Source organism: Lytechinus variegatus, chromosome 6 (genome assembly GCF_018143015.1).
Source record: "Lytechinus variegatus isolate NC3 chromosome 6, Lvar_3.0, whole genome shotgun sequence".
Lineage (NCBI taxonomy): Eukaryota > Metazoa > Echinodermata > Echinoidea > Temnopleuroida > Toxopneustidae > Lytechinus > Lytechinus variegatus.
Genome location: NC_054745.1, coordinates 38,782,398 through 38,804,191, shown reverse-complemented (window position 1 = coordinate 38,804,191; position 21,794 = coordinate 38,782,398). Strand labels below are relative to the sequence as shown.

At 34.9% G+C, this 21,794-nt stretch overlaps 1 protein-coding gene across 1 annotated transcript; it reads left to right on the top strand.

The window, feature by feature from the left end:
• Positions 1-460: 460 nt before the first annotated feature.
• On the top strand, positions 461-14,081 carry LOC121417451 (proton-coupled folate transporter-like). Its single transcript, XM_041611168.1, has 9 exons — positions 461-548; positions 3,789-4,120; positions 5,801-5,996; positions 7,569-7,747; positions 9,433-9,763; positions 10,236-10,367; positions 11,051-11,134; positions 12,073-12,229; positions 13,538-14,081. The coding sequence occupies exons 2-9, from the start codon at positions 3,818-3,820 to the stop codon at positions 13,659-13,661; spliced, it is 1,506 nt and encodes a 501-aa protein (XP_041467102.1). The 5' UTR covers positions 461-548; positions 3,789-3,817; the 3' UTR covers positions 13,662-14,081.
• Positions 14,082-21,794: the final 7,713 nt, after the last annotated feature.

The window sequence follows — 21,794 nt, the reverse complement described above, 5'->3', positions numbered from 1 at the left end:
ACACACCCTGTTATCCTATGAAACAAATTTTATTCCCCTAAATATGTGGTACTACCATTGTTTTTAAATCTAATGGTTCTGTCAAGTTGGTCGTTATTCTCAAATCTGCAAAAATTGAAGTATTGTATTATTCAAACAATAAAAAAACAAAAGAAATAGTGAGTGAGGGACATCAATGACTCTCTCATTTGCATATCCTTGAGTTGTGGATATTAACTGTTATGTGAAAAATTAGAGACACTTTAAAGTGCCATAACTTTCTTACTTAAAATCTGATTTTGATTACCGTTATGTAGCGTTGAGCTAGTTTGATTTTTCTCTATTGATTCAGATCAACAATTTTCTGGGGTGGACTTGACCTTTAAAGTTTCATTAATCATGATATTGAAATTCTCTTTTTATAAGATTGGGCCCTTTCCACCAAGGTTCTAAAAGAACCTTTGGGTCTCTCTGTTTTTTTTCTACATTGATTTTTTAACTGACGGATACCGTACACAGTCTAGTCAGCTGACTATGACGAGACATCCACACAAAGAAAATTTGAGTTTGTAAGTTTCCATCTTATTTTCTGAAAAGTGTTTTTCTTGTAAGAAATAATATTTTAATTGCAATTTTCTTGTGTTTTGCGTTATGTTCGTCAATTCAAGAACTTGTTTATTTTTTTCAAAGTCGACATATCTTATCTAATTTGAGACTTCGCGTCTTAGGGTTAGCTTTGTCAGATTCGGTGCCAGTTCCAGTACATTCCCACACGTCCATTTCTGTGTAGGGTGGAGCGGTATAGATCATTAGGGTGATTCCATACGTGTCGTACGGGACATTTAGAGAACATTTGACAGTTTTTGACAAGAAAAAACAAAAAATATTCCAGTAACTATAGGTGGTCATCAACTACTACCAGAGTGTACGTGTAAGAACAACCAAGACTTAACATGACTTGAATTCACATCCTGTATAATACAGATTAAAAATAGTAATGTGTCGTACGGACGCAGAAAAAGTGGCTTTTTTAGAAACCTCAAGTTTGTACTCAAAAGTCTGTGAGTTGGGCAGATAAATTTCATAGAAACTGAACTCAAATTGACACTCAATTACCCAAGAACAAACACATTTACAAAAGAAAGCAAAATAAACATTCATGAATAAATAAAGCAAATTATAATTTTCGAGAACATTGTGGCGTACGGGACATTCAAAATGTGTCGTACGGGACATCTCTAAATTGAAGCCAAACTTTCTTACTTTATGTCACTTTGACTTCTTCAATTACATTATTTGGCTGATGATAATGATAATCCCATCAAACTAAGACATTCATTAGGTTAAAACCGCTATTACTTTTTTTTAGGTGAATATTTCTGTCAATATATCATAAACAAAATAATGTGTCGTACGGGACAATTGTGTGTCGTACGGGACACTTGTGTGTCGTACGGGACACTTGTGTGTCGTACGGGACACTTGTGTGTTGTACAGGCACTGCGTGTTGTACTGGGCAGCCTGAATAAATAAACATGAACTTTTTATCAATCAGAAGGAGCATTGCCCCTAAATTCTTGCTTATTTATGAATAATCTTTTAATAAGCAGTCATTCAGGACAATACAATTAAGTAACCTCAATATATACAATTGGGAGTAATATGTTATAATTTTTTTCATGATGGGAAATGTACAAGTGTTCACAGCATTTTTACGAGCTGAAAAACTTCAGGTTTTGTGTGAAGTTATATTTTAGGGAACTAATTGATGATTTCCAAACACTATTTAAACAATAAATGAATGAAACTTTGTGTAAATTATGGGGCTAAAATGATCATGATGTTATGATTTTTTATATAAAATGTATATCTACATGATATATGTCACAACTGTCACTTTTTTCCCTTTTTTTGGTCACAATTTTTTTGTCTAAAGAAATGCGGTTCTACTTTTTCAAACCCATCTGCATTTCATGAAACCATATGGTTTGTCTTATTTTCAAGATTTTTTTTACAACTTGAAAAACGTAAGGAGTTTCAATATTGTATGTAAAAAATAGTGATCATCAAGGGAAGTCCAAATAGATGATCATGATGATTGATATATTTTTTTTACATCTTATAATAATTCCACATTAGCATGCAAGAGGAAGTCATCTTCGAGGCTAGGTTGAAATATAAAAGTTTTCTTTTCATGCTCAATGAAAAGAAATTAACCTGCTCTGATCAGTGAAAATCACCAGTTTAGCTGAAGGGATTCACAAAAGAATAAGCCTACATGAAATCAATTAAAATGTTTAGAATCACCTATTTCATGTTCTATGGAGATAAACAAAGTACTTTTTCAGTTCACTTTATGTTAAATCAATTAAATGAATTTAAATATGCCTACTATTTATGGTTTCTGAATCCAAATCCTGCAATTAGATGCATTATTATATTGTGTGTCGTACGGGACATGTCCCGTACGACACAGCGTGTGTCGTACGGGACATTTTTTAATAGGACAATAATTGAAAAATGAAGGGCAGTAATTAGATCCTTATGGGATAAATCGATCACCCATGGGTCAAACAAAGAGAAACTCATTTTATGAAATTGCATCATCAAAAATAAAATTGTAGGAAAAACTTTTGCATTGTCATGTGTCGTACGGGACATTGCCAAAAATAGGTTCGGAAAAATCAGGGCTGCCCCTATTATGGATCATGAAAATGTTGTAGATATTATTTGGAACCATCAATGATATATTATTCTATTGACCTGCAATATTTTCAATCTTCTCTTGCTTTGCAAATAATTGTTTCAGGTGGAATTTGTACTTGACTATTCAATGAGCAAAATTATTGAAAATTTAAAATTCCATTGTTCTCCCCCCAAAAAACTATATCTGTCTTCACTTTTGGTTAAAACTCATAATTTTCATAAAATTTAGGTATCATAGTAAAATATTACACTACTTATGACTTATTGAAAGCATGTTGAAATTTATGATATTTTTGAAGTTCTAGTGTGGAATCGCCCACTAGGAATATGATCGAGCTCAGTTTAATTCAGTCAAAAGTTTGTTCTTACTTTTCATTGCTCTGACGATTGACCCTAATGTCATCAATTGATTTAATGAGATCCTAAGATCATGAAGTTTTTGTATGTAAGACTAATATTCCGTCATAGACTCGACTACATTTTTTAACGTTACTCGTTACTGACGTTAGATATATCGCTGACGATAACTTTTGGAAAACATTCAAAGCGATGAAAAAAAGAATGAAAAATACTATGTGCTTTGAAATTGAATGGAGCTAGCAGTGCAAGCCTATGTCATCAGTTAGCAGAGCAAGGCCAAGGAAAAATCTACAAATGAAATAAGAAATGAAGAGAAAGGGAAAAGGGAAAAAAAGAAGAATAGATCTAGAACAAGAAAAGAAAAGAAAATCCTGGATCCGCCCCTGGTCTGTAGACAGCTGGAATAATTTGCCTCTTATGACAAGATAGTCTCCATCAATAGCAGCTTTCTGGAAGGCATTAAAAACCCATCTCTTTCTTAATTTGTAGTTTATTTGTACATATTTCTTTTAATTAGTTTCATTGTAAGCGCTTTTGTCCTCATGGAAGAAGTGCTGTATAAGAAATAAGTAATGATTAATTTGTCTGTTTATTTTTAATTTTTTTTTTACTTTGGTGAAGCAAGACGTAGTCCAGCAGAACATGTGACGAAACAGAGACCAGAAAGCTTTTGATCTACGTTGGCATGATTGTAAATGTGAGCTTGATCTTTAACTTTCAATATTTTCCTTCATTTTGAACAGCACAGGGACTCCGATTGAAGCAAACAAGCATGGAAGATGATGAAACGTCCCCCCTGACCTATTCAACGCAGGTAACCGCATCGGCGGACAACACGCAACCAGCGACAGACGGTCGTAAGTCCAGAATCACCGTCGAACCCGTCATCTTCTTCATGATGCTAGCGTACAGCTTGTTCATACCGCTCAGACTACAGTATCTGACGAGGCGGATTGCGCAAGATGAGTTTGGGATCGTTGATTACAACCATGCCGACGATCCACTCTGCACTCAGGATGTTAATAATAGTGTAATGACGGTCAATGGTACAACAGAAATGGAAATTGAACAGAGGGTAAATAAGATGAAATTTAATATTAAAGTTGATAATAAATGATAATAATAATGTACATTTATATAGTGCTTATTACAATAGTTTCTAAACGTTTAACATTTACATGTATATCTAAACGTAAGGATTATTAAGAGCATAATAAATTATATTGCATTACTTGTACAATATTAGATTAAATTACATTATATTAAATTACATTGCAAGACATTATAATAAATAATTAAAGAAAACAGATGGGGTGACATGGAAATAGTGAATCAAACTACAGTCCTTTGAATAGATATGTTTTTAGTCTGATTTTGAAGGTGTCTACAGAAGGAGAATCACTTCAGACTATAGAGTCTGGGTTCTTAAAGTGTGGTCTCATTATTTTTCAAGCTGTAGTTCCTTTTCCTAATGATTTTCTGAAATCTATTTTATGACCAGTCATAAAAATCTGCTACTGACTGTCACTTGTGACTATTGTTTGAGACAAGGATGGTTTATCAAACAACAGGGATCAACATCTTTGTGTTGTGAAACATAAAGTATGCATCATTTCGCTTGGGTATTAAAATATACATGCTTGTTACTATTTAAAAGGGAGACGTCCTTGGCATAGTTGGTACTGGTCCAGAGGTACCTTGGGTATAATTCATAATTCAATTCATTATTTTCATTCTTGATAATGCCCTCGCATGTCCCTGATGATTATGAGTATAGTACTGCCCATTTGTGTACTTTCTATCTAGAATTTTAGCAGTGCCTCAAAAATGTAGATTCTTATATGCATGTTTTTCCTGTGAGGTAGAAGAGAATATATACATGTATGTAGATCCATAACATCTATCTGATAATATATAATACCAAACACTTTTCATGAATTTGATCATATCAAACAAATTATTCCAATAAAATTCAACAAACTTTCACCATAGATACACAAATACATGTACCTACAAAATATAAATATGCCGAAATTTTGCCGAAATTGTTTTTCATTTTTACGACATCAGCTTCCAATCGGACCTCTCTTCGCAAATGAAATATTTTGGTCACTTGAAAAATGTATTGTATTACCGAACGTGTGTTTTCTATGGGAAAAGTTGGGAAAACAAAGTCACTGATGAGCTATTTTGATCATATTTTATTGTTTTGAGGATATAAAGACTTCGAAATTGTTTTTTGATCATTTTTCTTTTCAAGTTCCCTTTGGAAGGATGTTGCAAAGGTTTGAGCGTATTTGATTATTTTCTGACGCATATGATGCGTGCGTTCAGTAATAGAAGGTCGGTCGGTAATACAATCACTCACTTTACCTCATGCAGCTTGTGTACATAATATGTGACATATTGCATTGGCTAATAATTGGTTTTGCTCAGCGGCATATGACGGATTCAAGAACAAGTTAAATGTATTGAAATTACCCATCAAATGACAAAGAACAGCTGGGAATTGTGAAAACTGCTGAACTGAAAGAGCAGCTTCATCATAATTTTTGGAGCTAATTAGAAATTGCAAATATGTCATTTTTCTAGATTCCAGGAAGAAACTGGTGTTTTAATTCACCGGTTTTCGACAGATGCTTCTTGGTAATCCTTTGTTACGATGGGCATTGAACAATTCATTTTCTATGTTCTTGGATCCTGCGTAAATAACAAAAACTCCCTAATTAATAATAATAAACCTCCCTTCTTTTAGGTGTCACTTTTTGCACTGTACCTGAGTGCGACAACCTCTGTTCCAGCATTGTTCTGCACAACCCTGTTAGGAGCGCACAGTGACCAAGCTGGAAGGAAGGTTGCCCTCATAGTCCCATCCATAGGTTTCTGTGTCTATGCAGCATGTTATCTTACCGTCACTATCAAGGAAATGAACATATGGTATCTTGCCATTGGTGAGTTGCTTTTTTGTATGGGAGAGGGGACAGGGGGGAATAAATAAAAAAAATATATATATTACTGGACAATGCAATTTTTAAATTATTTTAACATTAATTTACGTAAGTTTGATAATTGTGATTATTTTTTAACATTTTCAGAAAACTTCCCGACATATTTGGCCCATTTTAATTTTTTTTAAAGCTTAATCTAAGATTTTAAAGAAATATTTTAGATTTTTTGTCTTGCTTGTCCACACTTTTTCTAAATGGCATCTGAAACTCTGCAACATGAAAGATTTTTGTTTCTTTATGCCACTAAGTTAGTTTTATTTGACACTGAAATCAACTATCAAGCTTTCAATCCATGAAAATATTTTAACTTATTTAACCAATTAGACTTACCATACTTTGCTCTCTAATTGGTGAATGATGAAATGCTGGTTTGATTTCCTTTGCCTTTTTATTTGCTTTTTGAATTTGATTCCCTTTTTTTCTCAGATCTTATAAAGAAGGTTTGCTTCAAAGTATGATTTTAATTAAAAGTTTCTATTATAATTATCTTTATTCCATGTATGCAATAGGCAATGTAGAGAATCTCTCAACATAATTTGTTCTTTTTTGTGATCCCCAGGCATTGGCTCGTGCTTAAAGGGATGCTCCAGGCTGGTGATTTTTATATCTCAATGTATAGAGTAAAATTCACAGAGCAAAATGCTGAAAATTTGATCAAAATTAGATAACAGATAAATAAAGTTATTGCACTTTAAAGATTTGCATTATTCCTCTGAAACAGTTCTAGGCATGTCTTCAATATTCTTAAATTCATAAATATCTTCAGCCTGGACCATCCCTTTAACTTCATTCTATTTTTTTTTGTCAACCATGTGATGTTTTCATTGTACTTTGTCATGTTATGATCTTGCCTGGAAATGAAATAGATGAACAAATATTTTTACCCAAGTAACTGGTTAAATATGCACAGACCACCTAGTTGTGGGGTAAGCTTGGTCTAGTGGTTATGACTCTTGTCTTTCAATCTGAGGGACGTGGGTTCAATTCCCAGCCATGGCGTGTTATCCTCCCCACATTGTGCTGCACTCAACCTAGGTGAGGTGAATGGGTACCCAGGAGTTCCTTTAATGACAGAGTGCCTGTAGGCAGCACGGCTATAGCCGGGGTAATATAAATAATAAAATTATTGTAATGCGCATTTCAGGGGTCGTGTGGTCCAGTGGTTGGAGCATTGGACTCATAATTGCAAGGTTGTGAGTTCGAATCCCAACTCTGCCATTGTCTTCACTTTGATAAAAAAGGCCCGAGAGTGATATCTGTCGTCTATAACCTCGGCCACTATGACTGGTTAACCTAGACCTAAAATGTTTCATAGGTAATTGGTAATATACCAGCTTGGCGTTTACCAGCAAAATGCTATCCTGCCGAGTTCCTACGGGAGTTACCACAAACAAAAAACAAAACAAAAAGTATGTACTTAAATTAATGATAATATAATTATGTACAATTATTACTATAGTTGATTCAAGCTGTAAGTGATAAACAAGCTGGCTACATTTTCCTTATCAAATGCAGGTCATTTTATGCTGGGTGTTTGTGGAGACTTTTCGCTGCTCCTCGCTGGCTGTTTCTCCTACATGGCAGACATTACCACAAAGAAGGAGAGGGCTCTGCGAATCATTCTCCTTGATTGTCTGAGCTTTACTGCTGCGGGAATTGCTCAAGTTGGAGTAGGTTTCTGGATAAAAACTCAGGTACATGGCCATTCTATATAATGATAATACACAGCTGTAAAGTACAAATCACATGATATTACAGTATGTACATATTTTTTCTAAAGGAATTAAATATTGTGTGGAAGAGCTATGGTGTAGTGGTTCTGACTCTCGCCTTGTAAACAGAGGGTCGTGTGTTCGAATCCCACCGCGGTCTAGCGTCCTTTGGCAAGGCATTAATCCACATTTTGCCACTCTCGACCCAGGTGCTAAATGGGTACCCGGTAGGATGCGAAAGATATTGTATGTTTGAGTTTGCCAGCGCCATAATGTGGCTGCAATGAATGCAAGGAATGCTCCCCAGGGAGTGGAAATTGTGCACTTTTCGTGCTTGATTGAAATTAATCCAATGACCGGGGTAATAATATGCTGTAATGCACTTTGGGCCATTCTGGGAAAAGCGCTTTATAAAAATTGGCTATTGTTATTATTATTATTGTTACTCTGGCTTTAGCCCGGATACTGTTTTCAGTCAAAGCAGTGTGCACGTATTTGAAGGAATGAATGCTACCAGGCCTCTATTTACTGAGTGCAGCACATTGTTCAGACCTGCCAACCAGTACGTTTTAGGCATATTTAGTACGTTTTTGCAACCAAAATACGGCAATACGTTTTTTCTTTAAAGAATATGTTTTTTGTAAAAAAAAAAAAAGAAAATCATAATTTATTGAGAAAAATCATCTCTGTATGTCGCTATTTCATAAAACATACCGAAATATGGTTATTAGATCAATGTAATTTTTAGGTAATTTGTTTTTTTCCAATCATTTTGTTAAAACCAGGGTGAGATATACACATTTTTCAATGTTTTTTTTTTCATCTGCAAGAGCAGGGCACATTTTAGCTGGCATGTAGCCTGAGCGCTGCGATGAGCGAGTGCGCCAAGCATTTTATTATGAAATACACTTTTTTGGGAAAAGTACATTTTTTTTATCACAATACAGTTTTCATTCCCAGAGGTTGGCAGGACTGATTGTGGTTGATTTCCTTGCTGAAGGAAATTAACTCCAAGGTTGTTATTCAAACACATAATCTTTCATTGAAAGGTGCATGTAAGAGTCAGAGTGACTACCATTATGCAAAATCCATCGCAATCAGGCGATCTGCAACAAAGATCTTGTGGGGATGATGTCCCCCTCTGTCAGTTTTTAAAGAGAAATACCAGTAGTTGAAATAAACACTGATTTCATGAGAAAGTCTGTAAAACCAGGCTTAATTGTCAGTGTATATCATCGAGGATCTAGTTCTGGTACAGTAACATAAACTGAACTTTGTGAAATCTTGAAATCTACGCTGAAAAATGTTCAAACTGAAGATCACCAACACAGAAAAGGGCACGTGGGACAGTGTATTATTATTGCTCTGAACGTCGGCCCAACGCTTGACCCAAATCCTGTGCTTATTTGCTAATTTCTCAGCAATTACACAATTTCTTACAGAATCCTTTGGCACATAATTTTTATTTATACAAACACACTTTGGTGGTCATTTTATTGAATTCTGTACAAACTCATTTTGATATTGTTACCACAACTGGCATTTACCTCTAAAAGAATTGAAATATACTGGGACTATTAGGGTAAAATGTGGAATATTATTGCCCTTTTTATAGTACAAGAATTTGCTTGTATATGTCTTCGATTCCTTGTGTTTTTATTTTCCAGGGATTCGAAGCGCCGTACATTTTCATCCTTGGTTGTGTCTCACTCACAACGATCTACGTCATCTTCCTCGTGCCCGATACACATCCGCAAGCTCACCCCGCCATGATAAACGTCGGAGACGCCATCAGGAAAATACTGAACCTTGTCCAGAGCAACACCCACCAACGGCGTCTCCCTCTCTTTATCGCCACGTCTGTCATGCTTCTCAGGGTTCTGGTGTTTTTCTCGTTGCCATCGTTGACATTGCTCTACGGAATGGGGCACCCATTTTGCTGGGATTCGGTGATCATTGGGATATTCAGTGCAATGCAGTATGTGTCGGGAGCAATAGGTATGTAGCGATGATGATTTTGATGATGATGGTGATCATGGTGGTGATGATGATGATGATGGTGGTGGTGATGATGATGATGATGATGGTGATGATGGTGATGATGATGATGATGAAGATGATGATGGTGCTGATGATGGTGATGGTGATGATGATGGTGATGATGATGATGAAGATGATGATGGTGCTGATGATGATGATGATGATGGTGATCATTATACTGATGATGGTTTAACCTGGAAGTAAAAAAAAATAAATTGATGTATCCCATCAGACTCCCAACAATCAACGACTGAGTACTACTTTTACACTAATCGAATGTGCGCCATTTGATTCGAGACAATCGATTATCAAAAGTAAATGGCTATAATCTGTGGCCTTTGACAACGGAGTGCAAGATAACAAATGAAATTTATGCTAGAATTTGATGAATCTCAAAGAATGGAATTTCTTTTTTTGTAACCCTCTGTAGGTATGATAATTGGTGGGAAGCTTCTCAGTCGATACCTACGGGATGCAAGCCTTGTTCAAGTTGGATTAATTTCTTCAATTTTATGCATCGTGTTAACAGGTGTAGCACCAAGTAATCCTTATCTTTATGCTGGTAAGTGTTAATAAGTCGTATCTCTTGGGACAACACAAATCAGTTCAACTTAAAGAGATTTCCTCTATTTTTATGGGGAATTTGGCACTATTCAGATGTATATCATGCATGGTCAAATCGTGGTAGATCAAGATCTATGACTATTAGATGTTGTGTATTGCCAATGGAAAATACCTTATGTAAAGTCATAATCTCACTGTATGGCAAGTTCCCCCAAGTCTGCGCAAAAGACAGCGCAACCCCCCTTGTCTGTGCATACGCGTATCTGCGCGATTCTAAAAAGAAGGTACGCGACAACCACAGCCTGTACCCATGCAATACATGGAAAGACATTCATTAAAAAATCTGACTCAAAATGGTGGGAAAATAATGAATTTCGGGCATTTCATTTGAAGGCCTCAAAATGCAGCCTTTTTCATCAATATCCCCGAATCGCGGGCAACTTAAGTCAATGGGTGCGCAGACATGGGGTACCATTTTTGGGTTCAATCTGAAAATGACCACCTGAGGTTTTTTCCAAGAAAATCATATGTATATATCTTTAAAAATATTTGAGATATTTGGTACACTTACTCATAATAATGTAAGGAACATTATCATTTGAAAGGTTTTGGGAAATAAATAAATAAATTCATGTTAACTCATGGATTATTCTCATCCAATCTCCTAATTCATCTCTCCAGTTCCAGTGGTAGGATTATTCCGAGCGTTATCTCTTCCAATGCTGAGAACGATCATGTCAAAACTGGTTTACCCGTCAGAACAAGGTTAGTGAACTAAGTCACTATTATTTTATTTCATAATTTTTATACATTTATCAGAAATCTGTCTACTGCATGGGTTCTGTTCATATGAACATATGAATAGAAAATTAATAATGGTTGCCAATTTGAGGATCAAAATAAGAATTATTTTGAACTTGTGAAATATGTGTACCTCATGGGTTCTATGTTCATATGAACATATGGAAATTAACAAAAAATAAAGTGTTGCTGCTGATTTGAGGAGCAAAAAAAAGGATTGATTTTTAACTTATGAAATATGTGTTCTGCATGGGTTCTATTCATATGAATAGAAAACTAATAATTATGGCCAATTCGAGGAGGAAAAACAAAACTACATACAAAAATTAATAAAAATAAAGTGTTGTTGCTGATTTGAGGAGTGAAAAAAAGATTAATTTAGAACTTGTAAAATCTGTGCACGGCATGGGTTCTATTAATATGAATAGAAAATTAATAATTATGGCCAATTTGAGGATAAAAAACAAAACCGCATATGAAAATCAATCAAAAATAAAGTGTTGTTGCTGATTTGAGGAGCAAAAAAAGAGGATTGATTTAGAACTTGTAAAATCTTTGCACGGCATGGGTCCTATTAATATGAATAGAAAATTAATAATTATGGCCAATTTGAGGATAAAAAACAAAACTGCATATGAAAATCAATCAAAAATAAAGTGTTGTTGCTGATTTGAGGAGCAAAAAAAGGAATAATTTAGAACTTATGAAATCTGTGTACTGCATGGGGTCTATTCATATGAATAAAAATGGATAATTATGGCCAATTTGAGGATTAAAAAACAAAACTACATAAAAATGAATAGAAAATAAAGTATTGTTGCTGATTTGAGGAGCAAAACAGATTTATTAATGAAAGCAAAGGGTTAAATGACTTTTATTCCATATTTTTTGTTTTCAATCAGGTGTAATGTTTGCCTGTATAGGATGTTTACAAAGTTTAGCCATGGTGGTATCACCGCTCATTTTCAATACTCTCTATAACGCAACGTTACATATTCTTAGAGGACTGGTATTCTATGTCATGGCTGCTTTTCTCGTCATCGCTAGTCTTCTTTCAATGTGAGTAAAAGTTTAAAAAAAATCTATTTAAAGAGGACGTTCACCCCGATTTAAATATTTTATATCATTTAAATTATTATAATTATTATTATTAGTAGAAGTATTATCCTTATCATTATTATTATTAATAATGGCAGAGAAACTTAGGGAGAAATGTTGGTGAAGGTTTGCTAAAAACCGGTGGAGGAATAATGGAGTTAATGAGTCTTTCTCACAAACGAGCATTTCATCCATACATTGTTGTTTGATATATGTGTAAAATGTATGGCCATTTTCTCAGAAAATTGAAAGTAACTTTATTGGTGTGGTGGATATCATCAGAGATGTTATACATGTTTTTTCCCCCTTATGTTAGCAAAACATTTTTATTGTTATTTAAAACAGCTCCTACAGTACGTACATACTTTATATATAAAGCAATTGGATGTAAGACTGCTAGAGCCAAATATTATATCCTAAAATTTTCAACATATTCCATGCATTAGAAGATGTTTGATATAAACCTGAACCAAAATATGCAGATAATTTATTATATCAAAATGAACTTTTAATATAAAATCAGTAAATTCTTTTCATAAACATAATTTTATTTTATATCCATCAGGTCAATAAACCTTTATTCTATGACACACATAAGCTAGTAATGAATTGAAATTGTGGCATGCCTTTTTCTGGGATTTTTCATACAAAATATAAAGATATGCTTTAAAGGAAAGGTCCACTCCAACAAAGTGTTGATTTGAACAAAAAGAGAAAAATCCAACAAGCATAACACTGAAAAATTCATCAAAATCGGATGTAAAATAAGAAAGTTATGACATTTAATGTTTTGCTTAATTTCACAGAGCACTTATATGCACATCCCGGTGGGTATGCAAATGAAGAGACTGATGACATCACTCACTCACTATTTCTTTTGTATTTTATTATATGAAATATTCTATTTTTCTCCTCATTGTCAAGTGAAAAAACGATTATTGCTCCCTGAACATATGGAATGATTATTGTCTAATACTATGTGATTCTGTCAAGTCGGGCCTTATTGTCAAATCTATAAAAAATGAAATATTGTAAAATTCGAACAATAAAAAACAAAAAGAAATAGTGAGGGACATCATCAACTTTCTCATTTGAGTTGTGCATAATTCACTGTTTTGTGAAAAATAAGCAAAACTCTTATTTTACATCCGATTTTGATAAAATTTTCAGCGTTTTGCTGTTGATTTTTCTCTATTTATTCATGTTAACATTTTTCTGGGTGGACTTGACCTTTAATATATTCCCAATATCATTTTCTGTCTCTCACAGTGTTTTACAAGTTAAAAGGCAGGAGTCCTCATTCTTACTCCTTTCGGACCCGTCAACCATCAATCCAGGTAGCCGCAGTCTTTTAACAGGACGACCTCGTAATTACAGATCGGTTCCAACGTAGCGGGGGTGAACCCCAGTCAGCTCCGCACACCCCATCTTTGAATTAAGGGGTCTGAATGTGCAGCCTACAATGTGTACTGAAGGCCCCCCTCGCACAGATATTGAAACAGCAATTTTTATATGCGCTAATCCTTTGTGAATACCCCTCTTGTCGATCAAAGTTGTAAATCGGGGAAATTGAAAAAGCGAGTTTTGTATGTGCTAGTCTCGTGTGAAGACCCTCTCGTCGATCAAAATTTCCACCAGGGTCTGTGACTGCAGACTAGATGAACTGTATTCTGAACTTAGGGTTCTCTTCAAGCTCTGGTTCAAGGTTGTGGTGTTACTATGGAAGGCCAACTGTGACATAAACATCTTTTCATCAAGTAGTGGACCTGGTGGGTGTTTCATAAAGCTGTTCGTAAGTTAAGAGTGACTTTAAAGGGGAAGTTCACCCTTCTAAAAACTTTGTTGTAAAAATAGCAGAAAAAATAGTAAAAATTATTGGTGAAGGTTTGAGGAAAATCCGTTAAAGAATAAGAAAGTTATTAGAGTTCAAAGTTTTGGATTTGTGACGTCATAAACAAGCAGCTGCCCCATGTGTTATGTAATATAAAATGCATGAATTTCAATTTTTTTATGGTTCCTGATGACTTAATTATGTTTTCTATTCATGATCGGACGTGAAATGATTTGTCTATTGATATTCGAAAGGTACAGTGAAAACCATTTCGAATTTTCTGAGAAAATGACATTTCATTGATTTTTTTACCATTCGCTATGTAGGAATGCTGCTCGCATATGACGTCACAAATCGAATAATTGAAATTCTAATAACTTTTTAATTATTTGATGAATTTTTCTCAAACCTTCGTCAATATTTTTTATCATTTTTTCTGCTATTTTTACAATAAACTTTTTGTCTGGGTAAACTTCCCCTTTAAGAACGACTGGTTGTCCTTTCCTACGCGCTAAATAATCACCAAGATATAATGGTGAATGTCATTTACCACAAGAAAGGATCACCAGTCGTTCTTAAAGTTGCTCTTAACTTACGAACAGCTTCATGAAACAGGCCCCAGCTTAACCCTTAGCCCTAAATGGACCAGGGGAGGGGGAGCATGCTACCACCTCCCCACCCCCCCCTTCTTTTGAAATTTCAGGAAAGACACAGAGATAATGTCAACAAATTTTAAAACTTCTATTATTTCACAAAATAAGGAACAGGTTAATAAGCATCGCAACACCACTTATTTCACAAATTTTTACTTTTCACAGAATTCACAATTTTGAACGCTAAATGCACAAGCGAAGGGTATTTTACGTATTTTTGTAACAGTCTATTCATGCAATATTTTGCAATATATATACTCATTCATTAGAGCTAAGTCAATGCTCATGTTTACCTTAAAATTTGTTATTTCATTTGTATATTTTTTTAACATTAATTTGAGAGTATTCATTATAAAAATGTGCCTTTTGGCTGAAAGGTGGGTCTATTCTGAGCAAAAAAGTTTGTTGCACAAAAACTTTTATTTTGAAGACCTGGGGTGGTATTCTGAGATCCATTATATCTCAGATAAAATAAAATATTTTATCTCCGTTAAAATCAGTGAGATATTCTGAGAACCATTTTATTGTCTCACCTGCGAAGCAGAGTGAGACTTTAGGTGCCACTTTTCCGACGGTGGTGGCGTCAACACCAAATCTTAACCGAAGGTTATGAAATGTGTATGAATGGTGTTGTTTGTGAATAATTATTTAATAGTAGTTTTTAAAGTCAGCACCGGTGCAACATTGAATCGCGCGATGCAGGTGAGACTGCCAGAGGCGCTCCACTTGTCTTCATTTTTATCTCTGTAAGACACGCCTAGTTTTGAAGCAGTATCCAATGAGAAATGCCGTTTTATAGCTCTCTCGTCTTACTCAACTAAGGAAAATCCATTCCGCCAGGTGTGGCAAAGGAGCGAGATTGCGTCAATTTATTGAATTAAAATGCGCTTGCACTATAAGCTAGCGCGTCTTTACATAAACTTCTTTTAAAACAAATGACAATACTCCATCTCTTTTTCAATCATCTCTTTTTGCATCATTACAAGCATCATTTCAAAGACAAATAAAATCAAGAAAAGGTTCATAAAGTAATTCACAATTCTACAGGAATAATGTTAAGGAAATACTCTCAATAACAATATAATTTTTCTTCATTTTCATTTCAACATTCACCTACAGTAGCAATATTGCTGAAATGAACATCCTGGAGATAGAATAACCTCCACCCTATTTTAAGTTTATTTAATTTTTATTCAAAGTAAACATGAGCACCTGCATGTCATCTGTGTTGCAATGCTTAGATATGCATTGTATATCTCTGCGTAGGCACTATACTCTGTCGCGTATCATCTTTAGATTCGCAAGTCAAAATTTATCGCAGATAAAATTTCAACTTTTATCTCAGAGATAAAATGGCATCTCAGACTACCACCCCTGCCCTATATCTTATTTCATATGTAATTTGTATTTATTCAGGTGTTTATATGTACAAGTATAAAGCTTTATTTTGTATAACTCATGTTTTAAATATTGTGTATATATTCGTATATAAATGGAATGAAATACCAAACATATCTTAAGAACTTTAAATTGTAAAAACTAATTTATATTTTGTGCAATGAGATTAAAGAAATCATAATTTTGTTGTGGAAAGCCTCCTCAATTCCTTTTAACTCTGTCAATTATCAGGGCAGAGTGATGTTTGGTCCTTTTCCTAGCAGTGATAATACACGGTCCCACATATGCTTATCAGTGTTTGCAATCTCCAGTTAAGAGTTTTTCATGTGAATTATAAACCTTGGGCCTGTAACAAAGTATAGCAGTCATTGTAGAAAATCAGTTTACGATTAATTGCATTGACTAAAGTGTATGATAAATTGTGAAACTCAAGGGTCTGATTAATCACTAAACTTTATGTTATCATATGGGACCCAAATCTACATCGGTGGGGGGGGGGGGGTCACTTACATTGACGAGTGGATACCATGCGCGACCAAAAAACATGGAAAAAGGATGTCTTTTTCAAGATAGGGCACGTTACACCTAATAAGGGTGTCAAAAACGCTATAATAATGAAAAAAGGGTATCTATTATCGCTAGGAAAGCTACATGTTTAGGGTCAAATTTCGAGGGTGTAAAAACTTAAGACTAAAATGTTTTATAAAGGATGTACTTTCTGCCCAAGAGTCAACACTGCATGTTTAGAGTACGATTTGTGCGAGATATGGGAGGCGGGTTTATACTAAACCCAATGATGTTGGAAGGTAAAAACCGAAGTTCGGACATTACAATAAAAATATTGCTGCACTTGTTTAGGGGGTCAATTCAGTGAATACTTGGCAAGAGTATTGTTTTGTTTCCAATACTTGTTAAGGGTAGGGTTTCACATGCCAATACTTGTTAAGGGGTGCATTTTCAGAATATGGAAAAAAAGTGTTTAGGGTGCTTTTCGAGACCCCATGGTCGCGCATGGTATCCACTTGTCAATGGAAGTCCCCCCCCCCCCCGATCTACATTTATGATGAGATGGTTAAAGCTAAATTACAGTACTTGCAGTAAAACACTGATTTCGTGAGAAAGTCTGTAAAACCAAGTTTAAGTATTACTATATCATCGTCGATCTAGATCTGGTACAGTTACATAAACTGAACTTTGTGAAATCATTAAATCTAAGCTGAAAAACAATCACACTGAAGATCGCCAACACAGATAGGCACATGTGAGACAGTGTATATTATATTGCTGGAATAAAGACCCGACGGAAGTGCCCAAATCCGGGCACTCAGCAATTACACAATTTCTTCCAGAATCCTTCGGCACATATTTATTCATATATGGTAAACAGACACTTTGGTGGTCATTATATTGGATTCTGTAAAAAGTCATTTTGAGATTGTTACCAAAACTGGCATTTACCTTTAATAGTCAATATGATGTGATTAATTTGAAACTTTCTCATGTCATCATTTGCTGCTACATGTATACTTTAGCATCAAGTTTTCATCTGCATGATGTACATGAAATATCATCTTTTTATGGCCATATTTTATAAGACACATGTAATACTGCTAAGTCATCAGTGAGATAATGCATTTTATAAAACGGGTTCAAGGATGTAGCCAATGGTGAGTGCGTATTCAAGTCACGTGTTCATGCTTTAATTATGCGCAACCTTCCAGTCGTGCATTTTTCGTGCAGCACTGTGCATTTTTTGTGCAGCACTATGCAATTTTTGTGCAGCATTAGTTCCAAAAGCACGTAAAAACTGATACGCGTTCAGTAAAAGAGGCTGGCTAGGATTTTGATGCGCTTACTTAGGCGCGCATAGTAGATACGCCTGTGATGTCATAATAGTCTTGTGATCTCTTCGTCTGTGCGATCGTACACAAGTTGGAGGGATTTGAACAAGATTTCCATGAAAAATTCTTTTTGCCGACCCGTTTTATAAAACAATTAATGCACATTTTAAGATTCGTGATGTTAGTGACAATGCGAGCAACTCTCAGGCATTCACAATATTATGCAAAAGCACTCGGCGCAAGCGCCTCTTGCTTTCGCATAATTGTAAATACCCTCGAGTGTGCTGCATCGTCATAACACACTCATAAATGTGCATTAATTGTATAATAACCCATATGCACATTGTCATTAATGTACATCAGTCATTCACACTAGCAATAACTCGTTGTATTGCCCCCCCCTCCATTTTCGTATTGTGCCTCTTTGTTTTCTAAGACCTTTTCCTTTTTTTAGCAAGTTCTTCTTCCGAGCTAAGTTTTCCTTTTTTGTTTCACATGGAAATTTTGAAGATAACCACCTCTCTTATTTATAATACATGTTTGGCTGAATGCTAAGTGTGCATTGAAAATCACAGACAAGTTTTTCATGAAATGCCCCTGCACTCGGCCCGCACGCCTCTGTTTAAGTATTATATATATGCAATTGGCCCATCATTGGTACATAATCATAATTTGATGTAAAAAGAAAAACCAAAAACGAATGGCAGCTGATCATTTTGATTAGATATTTTTTGTTAGCAGTGTTTTCATTTCAAGAAAAACATAAAAGTATGTTATAAAAATTCAATCTTGATGGTTTCGAATGGAGGGTTGACCTTTTTCGTATTCTGCCAAGAACTTATTCACCTCACCTGGGTTGAGTGCTGCAAAATGTGGATCGATTTTTTGCTGAATTACGTCATGGCTTGAATTTGAAACACATAAACCCTCTTTCTGTTGTTAAGAGTTATGTATTTTATCCGCAGGGTATACTAATTCATATTTATTTTCTCTTTTTATGAGCAAAGGAGAGCAAAATGTAAATGCAACTCTTGTTTTATGCAATCTATTTAATTGGACAGCAATAATGCATTGTTAATAATAATAAAAAAACACATTGAAAGTCTGATGTCTAGCATTCTGTAATATTGTGTATATTATCTATTGGGAGTGAGCTAAAGGCTGTAAGAATGGGGGAGGGGGGATGTAGAGCCGAATGTAAACTACAAGACCATATAGGAAAAATTAATTCAAAACAAAAATTGTTTTTATTTTTTTTATTAATTATGCAAATAAGCATTTGAAATTTGCCATAATTTTTTTGTGTATGTTTTTGCCTTTAACTCAATTTATATACATGTAGCTAGTAGAATGCTAATTTTGTGTGAGAGCATCAATTTGTACTTTTCTAACAAACATCTACAACAAAATTGCAAAAATGTAATTAATTTTTAATGTATTTTATTGTTTTTGAAATTCACATGTATCATAGGGTGTCTGTATTTTTGAAAATTTTTGTTTTTTCTGATGCAATATGTAAGGACCCTTTTGCAATCATAAATAGCATAAAATAAATCCATTTAAACCAACAAAAGTAAAAATAATCATACATTTATGATTTGTGGTTGAAAAACACAATTTGCACTGACTTTCCACGGAATCACATTTTTGAGCAATTTGCACTTACAAAATGTTGCGTAATTTCGAAACTGCATTGCAAATTTGGTCTCAAAAGATGCGCAAGACTTGAAAGTAAACAGTGAGCAGTGCGGTAAAAAAGCTTCACGCGACGCGACGGCGTAGAGATGAAATTTTTCGAGGGGGGGGTCAATAAGGGTTAAGTCAAGTCAACTTTGCAGAGTAATACTCATGTTGTTCTTACATTCATTAAAAAAAGCTTCTTGTAAAACTAACATTAAATTGATTTACATGGTCAATTAAATTATGCTAAATGGTCAAAGGGCGAGAGACAGACAAAAAAGAGGGGTGGGAAGGGGGGGGGGGTGGCTAGGAGGGGAATAAGAAAGAGAGCAAGAGACAGAGAGAGGACTATAGGGGAAGGGGAGAAAGAGGGATATTACCATACTACTACTACTAAACTTAGAAATAGAACATGTTTAACTTGTATAACTTCATAAAAAATGAATTTATTATGCAAGTTCACCAATAACTATAGATTTACAATGTACATGTACTGTATATAACCAGTGAAAACTGGGGAAGATAGAGTACAGAAGTAATGACGTCACAAAAAACGTTTTGTTTGCATTTCAGCATTTTTAATACCATATTCTGGTAGAGCATGAAGAAAAAAAAACCCACTTCCAAAATTTGGTGAGAATTGGTCAATAAGGACCCGAGATATAACCTCGGGAATACATGATTAGCCTCATTGAAGTCAATGTATTATTGGCCTTGTTCCTAACATTTAGAATAATAATACATTGACTACAATGGGGCTAATTATCAGAGCTGCCAACCAGAAAAAGAACATTTCAGTATTTTTAAAGCTGAATATCAGTATTTTGGTGAAAAAATCAGTATTTTCAAAGATACCATAGGACCACATGTAAAGCTGAAACTTAAATCAGTATTTTACATGAAATTATCTGTATTCTTCTCATTTTTCAATACTGAAAATCAGTACTACTTGGCAGCTCTGAATTATGATATTCATGAGCCTTTGAGGTCAAATCTTGGGGCCTCACGGACCTATTCCCACCATATTTTGTAAGCGGGGGTTTTTCATCATACTCTACCAAAATATGGTATAAAAAACACTGAAATGCAAAAAGTGAAAATTGATGACATCACACTTTGACTTTGGTACTCTGGTTACATGTAGCTTCTTAATTCAGAATGTGCACACTAAATTGAGTGGTGAGAAACCTAAAACTCATTGTGAGCTTATAGTACCAGTATATGGTTACACTTTGTAATTCCGAAGGTTCGTAATTCCGAAACACGTAAATTGCCTATACCTCGATGTTCGTTAATCCGAAAACGAAAAAGGGTTCATTAATCCGAACATTTGTGGCGTAATTCCGAACGTTCGTTAACCCGAAAACGAAATGAGAGTCATAATTCTGAAGGTTCGTTAGTCCGAAACCGAAGAGGTTCGTAATTTCGAAGGTTCATTAATCTGAAAATGAAATGAGGTTCGTAATTCCGAAGGTTCGTTAGTCCGAAAACGAAATGAACCTCATTTCGTTTTTCGGATAAACAGACCTTCGGAACAACGAACCTTATTTCATTTTTTTGGATTAACGAACCTTCGGAACAACGAGCCTCATTTCGTTTTCGGATTGTCGAACCTTCGGAACAACAAACCTTATTTCGCTTTCGGATTAACGAACCTTCGGAATTATGAATGTATACGCCAGTATATACATGTAGTAGACCGTGCAATAAGTCCACCTCCGAGAAGTGATTTAAATCTCTAACTATTTTGCTTAGCCACTGATCGATAACCCATGGGGATCAGACCATGCAAATTGTGAGCAAATACAAATGAGTCAAATTGTTGCCAGAATGAAAAACAGATCCATGCCGTCCTTACAGTTCCAATCAAGTCAGTAACTTGTATACACATTCTGAAATCTGCGATGCCAAAATGCAATTAAACCCCAGGCCTGAGAGTTTACGATGTGAAGCAAAAATTTCACTACTTCAAAGACTTGCACGGTCGGAAATGATAAAACATTTCTGGGCCTTGTCTTACAAAGAGTTACGAATGATACGATCAACCTCGATTCCATGGAAATCGAGCAACGTCATCATTTTTTCTTCAGGAAATAAGCACAATGTCCCTTGAAAACAGAGAG